This window comes from Natator depressus, chromosome 24, assembly GCF_965152275.1.
Source record: "Natator depressus isolate rNatDep1 chromosome 24, rNatDep2.hap1, whole genome shotgun sequence".
In the NCBI taxonomy this organism is placed as follows: domain Eukaryota; kingdom Metazoa; phylum Chordata; order Testudines; family Cheloniidae; genus Natator; species Natator depressus.
Genome location: NC_134257.1, coordinates 673,759 through 680,595, shown reverse-complemented (window position 1 = coordinate 680,595; position 6,837 = coordinate 673,759). Strand labels below are relative to the sequence as shown.

The 6,837-nt window shown below is 64.8% G+C and overlaps 2 protein-coding genes across 2 annotated transcripts; one reads left to right on the top strand and one right to left on the bottom strand.

Moving 5' to 3' along the window:
• Window positions 1-525: 525 nt before the first annotated feature.
• Window positions 526-3,511, top strand: SLC50A1 (solute carrier family 50 member 1). Its single transcript, XM_074938231.1, has 6 exons — window positions 526-655; window positions 985-1,062; window positions 1,319-1,442; window positions 1,652-1,813; window positions 2,164-2,283; window positions 2,620-3,511. Exons 2-6 carry the CDS (start codon window positions 1,001-1,003, stop codon window positions 2,719-2,721), a joined length of 570 nt encoding a protein of 189 aa, XP_074794332.1. The 5' UTR covers window positions 526-655; window positions 985-1,000; the 3' UTR covers window positions 2,722-3,511.
• A 1,854-nt stretch (window positions 3,512-5,365) lies between these two features.
• On the bottom strand, window positions 5,366-6,561 carry DPM3 (dolichyl-phosphate mannosyltransferase subunit 3, regulatory). Its single transcript, XM_074938464.1, has 2 exons — window positions 6,495-6,561; window positions 5,366-5,749 (listed from the first exon to the last, which is right to left on the bottom strand). Exon 2 carries the CDS (start codon window positions 5,714-5,716, stop codon window positions 5,438-5,440), a length of 279 nt encoding a protein of 92 aa, XP_074794565.1. The 5' UTR covers window positions 5,717-5,749; window positions 6,495-6,561; the 3' UTR covers window positions 5,366-5,437.
• Window positions 6,562-6,837: the final 276 nt, after the last annotated feature.

The following is a 6,837-nucleotide window of genomic DNA, read 5'->3' as shown; positions in this document are numbered from 1 at the left end:
GGGGCTGCACTGGGGTGCTGGGTGTTGCTGGGGGTTGGGGTGTTGTGGGGTGCTGTGGGTTACTAGGGGGCTGCACTGGGAAGAGCTATGGCTTACTAGAGGCTGGGGGGCTGCATTGGGGTGCTGGGGGTTGGGGTGTTGTGGGGTGCTGTGGGTTACTAGGGGGCTGCGCTGGGAAGAGCTATGGGTTACCAGAGGCTGGGGGTTGCTGGGGGCTGGGCTGCTATGGATTACTAGGGACTGGGTGGGCCTGGGCATCGCTGTGGGTTGGCAGCTCTATGGACACAGGAACTTACCCCTGGGGGCTCCCTCCTTTCCCAGTGGCTACCCTGCCCCCAGCCCTGTGGGGTGGGCCGTGACTCGCATGGGCAGCTCCTGGCATGGCTGGGCCTCTACAGTTTGGCCAACTCCGAGCTGTCCTCAATCACGAGGATTTTTAAAAGAGCGACGTCCTCGGGACCGTCAGGGCTGGGGGGAGGCGGGTTCCGTTTGCCAGCATTTCTCTGCCGTCGTGAGAGCTGGGAATTTGCGCCTTGCCGGCGCTAGGAAGTTACCCCGGTTTATCCATCCCACTGCAGCTGGTTCACGCAGCCCCGAGTGCGGACGCAGCGGGTGGAGGCGCTGCCAGGGCGGGACGTATCCCGTCAGGGGCGGGGTGAGCTGGCTGGCGAGGGGGCCCCGTCACACTGGGGGACTGGCCCGTCCCTGGGGGTGCACCAGTCACTAGAGCAGTATAAAATCCTAACGCAGCTGGGCGCTGCCCCTGTTCAACACTGAGTCCAGAGCAGGCCCTACCCGCCATGTAACCACCTGACACCAAGGCTGAAAAATGGCAAACAGCAACACTGCTTCTGGGTGTCACCCTTGTCACAGCCACTGCGGCAATGCCCTCTCAGACTCGGGGGGGTCTTGGGCCGGGATGGGGGGTTGGGTCCCCTCAGACTTGGGGGGATGGGAGGCATTTCTCACCTGTCTTATCCCTAGGACTGACCTGCGCCAGATGTTTCGGACACGGAGTGTGGAGAATATCCAGTTTCTGCCCTTCCTTACCACCGATGTAAAGTATGTCCAGCCCCTGCTGACATGAGGGGGACAGAGGGGGTGGAGGCCGGAGGGTCATGTGGTTGATGGAGTTGGGGCTCAAGTGGAGGGGGGCTTGGACAACAGCTGGGCAGGGCACACGCTCCAGCGGCTTGTACAGTGGTGGGGAGCACTTGCTCTGGGAGGCTCACGGACGGGGACGTGCTCCAGTGTTGGAGGGGCTCCCCACCCACAGGCAGCAGTGCCGGTGACTACCCAGCCTGGTCTCCCCTTGCAGTAACCTGAGCTGGCTGAGCTACGGGTGCTTGAAGCAGGACTGGACACTGATCACTGTGAACACCATCGGGGCGGCGCTGCAGACCCTGTACATCCTGGTGTACCTCTACTTCAGCCCCGAGAAGGTGGGTGGAGAGCAAGTCCCTCCCGCCTGCCAGGCTCCAGCGGGAGGTGCCCTGGGGGAACGGGCAGGCTTGGAGGGATTCCTGTGAAGGGGCGGAGTTGGCATGAGGAGGGAGGTGCCTGGGGCGGGGTCCGGCAGTGGCATTTCTTGGGAGGGGGTTTCCTGTGCCATCGTGGTATCAGCCCTGACTGCCCTCTTCCCGTCCCCCAGCGCCGGGTTCTGCTGCAGAGCGCGGCCCTGCTGGGGGTGCTGACCCTCGGCTTCTGCTACTTCAACCTCCTGACCCCAGACCTGGACGTGCGCCTGGCACACCTGGGGCTCTTCTGCAGCGTCTTCACCATCAGCATGTACCTCTCGCCCCTGGCTGCCCTGGTGCGTGTGGCTCCCTCGCGGGAAGCATGCGGAGGGGAACCTGCCTAACTGGGGCGCTGGCCTGGGGCATGGGCCGTGTCACTGGCCTCTGGGGGGCGTTCTGCTGGTTTGGGGCAGAGCAGTGCATGCTGGGGCCTTTGGGTTCCTGCAGGTGAGGTGCCCAGTCCCTCAGCTTGGAGGCCTTGGGGTTGGGAGCCCAAAGGAGACCCCAGTGGGCCGCTCAGCTCTGGTTCTTCCTTGGCCCCATGGGCTCGCAGGAGACAGCTGTCACTCTGGGAGGGGCCCTGGCTGGGATCTGCAGGAAGCTCCCCTCAGTGCCCTGAACTTAGCCCCTTCTGTGTTCCCTGCAGGCCAAGGTCATCCGGACCAGGTCAACCCGGTGCCTGTCCTTCCCACTGACTGTGGCCACCTTCCTGGCCTCAGCCAGTTGGACGCTCTATGGCCTCCAGCTCAATGACCTCTACATCATGGTGAGTGCGGTTTGGCGGAGGGCTGGGGCCCCTCCCTCCCACTCACTGCCACATGGGGGGGCTGGCCTGGGAATCGTGGGGTGCAGGCCCAGACCCCAGCGAGCGCGGTGCGCTGTTCCCGAGCCATCCCGTGGAGCCCCCTGTGCTGCCTTGTGACCCGCGCTCAGGGCGATGGGTCCTGATTTTAATTAATTGGCTGGCAGACAGCCAATACAGCTTCCCATGGCACGTGGCTGATGGAGCCGCTTGCGAGGGGAGGGCATGGGAAGAGTAAAACTGCTACAGGATTTATAGCTCTCCTCTCTCTGTGCCCCCCCCCGTTCCCTTCCCACTCAGGTCCCTAACGTCCCCGGGATAGTCACCAGCATCCTGCGGTTCTGGTTATTCTGGCAGTTCCCTCCGGACCAGGACAAGCTCTACAAGCCCCTGCAGGCCTGAGGCCTGGGACCTGCCATCTCCGCCGTCCTGGGGCAGGAAGAAGCATCACTGAGCCCTTGAGGTGGGGAGCCAGCGGCAGGTGCAGACCCAGCTCCTCAGCCCATGGGTCGAATGATTTCCCTCCCCCCAGTACCTTCACTGACCGATGAAGGGAGGAGCCAATGCTCACACTGTGATTCTACTGCCCTTGCCCCTGCCCTGGTGGAGGCCCCTGCCAGCCGCCCCTTAGGCCTGCCTTAGCCAAAGAGCCTTGCACTACACGGGTACTGCCCCCTGCCTGGGGCTCTGCTGCTCCTGGGGGCTCTGAGGAGTCATGGCTGCCTTGCCGCAAGGGATGCCCCCCCCGACCTCCAGCCATTTTCATTTTTTATTAGTTTGCTCTATTGGGAATAGTGCCTTTGACACTTCAGCAGTGCCCCTGCACCAACCCCCATGCACCTGGCCAGCTCTGGGGACTCTCTTCCTCCCTGCTGTGCTCAACCATTCTAGGGGGGCTGTGGTGGGAGCCAAGTGCGGTGCTGGGGGGCTGCCCTCTTCTCTGTTGGATGCCTTGGTTTGTACTGCTGTTTTGTATGAGCATAAGTGCCTTTTAATAAATCAAAGCCAGAGTGTGGTGCCTGTTTCCTCAGCTCTGGGCGCTCCCAGGCACAGAGAGCAGGCCGGGGTTGTGGAGGGCCTGCACCCCCTGGTGCCCCAGAACTTGGTGGTACATATGAGGATACACCCAACAGCCCCAGGTGCACTCAACCCCCCCAGCCCTGGTGGCGTTATTGGGAACTGGGGGCCCCTCTCAGATCGGTTTGAGGCAGAGGAGAAAGAGCAAGAGAGGGGCTACCCTAGGGCCTGATCCTGCAGGTCCCCCTACCCCCCAAGTCAATGGGTGCCCTGTCCCAGGAAGAGTCACACAGGGCATCATGTGCAAACACGTGGACAGCACCTGAGAAACAGCCTGCTCCCACTGGGGGCTGAAGGGACAGCCACATTTGGATCAACCTGCTCCAAAGAGCAGCTCCCCCTCCCCTCAGCCCAACGGGGGTGGGGCTGTTCTGATCCTCGCTGTGTCCCCAGGGAGCTGAGAGGATGGGGCGGCTTCTGGCAGAGCTGACCTCCTGTTACCTGGTAACGCGCAAGATGTGCAGGATCATCCTGACGAGGGCAGCTCCTCTCTGCCCTGGGCTGGGGCTCGACAGGGTGGCCTGCTACTGGGAGTCCCTAGTGGGCTCCATCAAGCCCCCTCCCTCAGTATCCACCCTGCAGGGCCCCAGCCAGGGCCATGCTGGGAGCTGGGGAGCGTCCCTCAGTTGAGCCAGCTGCCCAAGGCCATGGCTAGGTGCTGCCAGGCCATGACTGGCCACGCATGGACAAGACTGCAACTAACTGGCTGTCCCGCCTTCCTTGCTGCCACTGTTGCTCAGGAAGTAGCTAATTAGTCGCTCCTGCTAATTAGCCCCATTCCTCCCTTTGATATCAACTGCTCCTTTTGCAGAAAGATGCGCAGCCAATAATTAAGAACAAGAAAGTCCTTTGGCTGGTATGCAAGGAACCCAGGGAGTCTGCCAGGGAGGCAGGCCCCAGCATGTGTCACTCAGGCAGCAGCCCAGCCCTTCTGGCTGCAGGGAGCCCCATGGGCCCTGCAGCAGGGCCTGTGCCAGCCAGGGAGACAGCCCATGGACGGGGCTGTTGGGTTGCTCAGGAGCAAGGGATTCCCTGAGGGAAGCAGCCTCCCCATTCACCTTCTGGAGGGCAGGGGGCTGTACAAAACCCTGCTGAACTTGCTCATCGTCTTCAACCAGCGTGTGAAAGTCACTGTGCCATGGAAGCAAGGTTCTCGCTAGCACGGCCTGGCCCAGCCCACCCTGGAAATGACAACTCTTCCCACGTCCCTGGGCCAGCAGCGTCACCCAGCGCCCAGACAGCATGCTGGAGCCTGAGCTGGGGGGGCTGCAGCCTTGGCATGCGGTCTGGTTGATAGCCCCCCACTGCCCTGATTTAATGCCCACTGGCTGCTGAGAGCCAAGGAGGGGGCCCTGGGGAGAGGGGAAGGTAGAGGAGTCAGAGGCAAGACTCGATCTCTGCAGCTTCCCACTACGAGTAACCAGGGGAGTCAGTGGGTGGGGCGTAGGCAGCTTGGGCTCAGACAGCTGCCTGGGGGTGGCTAGCCCGAGCAGTGTCACTCTCAGGGGACTGAAGAAGACAGTACAGAATTATCCACCTCCCTAGGACAGTGCTCAGGACCTCGCTTGCACCCTGCATCTGACACAGAGCAGCACAGTGTTTCCCTGCTGCTGACTCAGAGGGAAGAGCATCGGCCAGTGAGTCACCCCTGGCAACACATGAGTGATTCCTGGGACTCTCTCATCCAAACCCTGGCCCGGTTTGCTTGTGAGAGCAGCTAGGAACCCCACCAAGGGGGCCTGGCTGCAGGAGTGAAGGGAGTCCCCTAGCAGCAAGCTGCTGCACTGACCACCTCTAGTTACCATCACCATCGAGTCCCCACCCGTCTCGTGCACTCAGTGCCACGTGTCACCTGCCCCTGTTCTCCTGAGGGGATGGACCAGCCCCCTGCCGCAGCAGGAACCCACCCAGAGCCCAGTCTGCAACGGCCCTTCCCCAGGCTGTCAGCAAGGCTCAGCTACATACACTGATTCTTTATTGTGCTAATCCAAGTGAGGTGAGCGGCCCAGCTCCCTGGGGTGCAGCCTCCCCACCTCGTGGGTCAGAACTTCAGCCCTCGCCGGCTCAGGTCCGCTCGGGCCTCTCTGATCTGCTCCTGGAGCTCCTTCGCCGCAGCCTCGCAGTCATTGAACGTAGCCAGGCGGTAGCCAATGGTCGCCAGGGAGTAGCAGCCGAACGCCACCAGCAGGTACACGGGGAACGGCCAGAGCACCTGCTGGCAGGGCAGAGGGAGGTGGAGGCCCAGGGGGTCCAAGGCCAGGGTGGCCCAGGCAGTGCCCAGCAGGGCCAGTCCGCACAGCCACTGCACCAGCTTGGTCATGGTGCGCGTGGCCGGGTCTCGGCGCAGGACGGGCTGCAAGAGAGGCGGGGAGAGCAGGTCAGCAACGGAGAGCGGGTCGCGGCTGAGATGCCGATACCCCCCCCCAGCCCCGATACCCCCCCCCAGCCCCGCCGGGCCCCACTACACCCCCCCCCCAGCCCCGATATACCCCCCAGCCCCGCCAGGCCCCACTACACCCCCCCCCCAGTCCTGATATCCCACCAGCCCCGCTGGGCCCCACTACACCCCCCCCCCGGCCCCACTACACCTCCCCCCAGCTCCGATACCCCCCCAGCCCCGCCGGGCCCCACTACACCCCCCCCCCAGTCCTGATATCCCCACCAGCCCCGCTGGGCCCCACTACACCCCCCCCCCCCGGCCCCACTACACCTCCCCCCCAGCTCCGATACCCCCCCCAGCCCCGCCGGGCCCCACTACACCCCCCCCCAGTCCTGATATCCCACCAGCCCCGCTGGGCCCCACTACACCCCCCCCCCGGCCCCACTACACCTCCCCCCCAGCTCCGATACCCCCCCAGCCCCCACTACACCCCCCCCAGCCCCGCCGGGCCCCACTACACCCCCCAGTTCCGATACCCCCCCAGCCCCCACTACACCCCCCCCAGCCCCGATACCCCCCCCCCCAGCCCCGCCGGGCCCCACTACACCCCCCCAGCTCCGATACCCCCCCAGCCCCGCCGGGCCCCATTGCACCCCCCCAGCCGCGATATACCCCCCCCAGCCCCGCCGGGCCCCACTACACCCCCCCAGCCTCTCACCGGCCTCCCCGCTCAGCAGCCAGCGGCCTCTCCCGTCGCGGACCTGACGTCATTCTCAGGCGCCGTGGCACGCAGGCGGCGTGCGCGGCCCGCGGCCTTCTGGGAGTTGGAGGTCGGGAGCCTGGGCCGGCCTGAGCCACTAGGGACCGGGCGCTCCCCCCCACCCCGCCCCACCTTGCCCTGCCCCCCACCACTGGGAGCCCCCTGCCCCCGCCCCCGGGCCCTCCCCTTGCCCTGCCCCCCACCCCTCCCCCATCCCCGCCCCCGGGCTCTCCCCTTGCACTGCCCCCCACCCCGCCCCCACCCCCAGGTGCTCCCCTTGCCCTGCCCCTCACCCCCGGCA

Coding starts and splice junctions, on each gene's coding strand:
- SLC50A1 (XM_074938231.1), top strand. CDS start 1,001: ATGTTTCGGACACGGAGTGTGGAGAATATCCAGTTTCTGCCCTTCCTT. Junction 1,443..1,651: donor TCTACTTCAGCCCCGAGAAG/GTGGGTGGAGAG, acceptor CCCGTCCCCCAG/CGCCGGGTTCTGCTGCAGAG. Junction 1,814..2,163: donor TCTCGCCCCTGGCTGCCCTG/GTGCGTGTGGCT, acceptor TGTTCCCTGCAG/GCCAAGGTCATCCGGACCAG.
- DPM3 (XM_074938464.1), bottom strand. CDS start 5,716: ATGACCAAGCTGGTGCAGTGGCTGTGCGGACTGGCCCTGCTGGGCACT.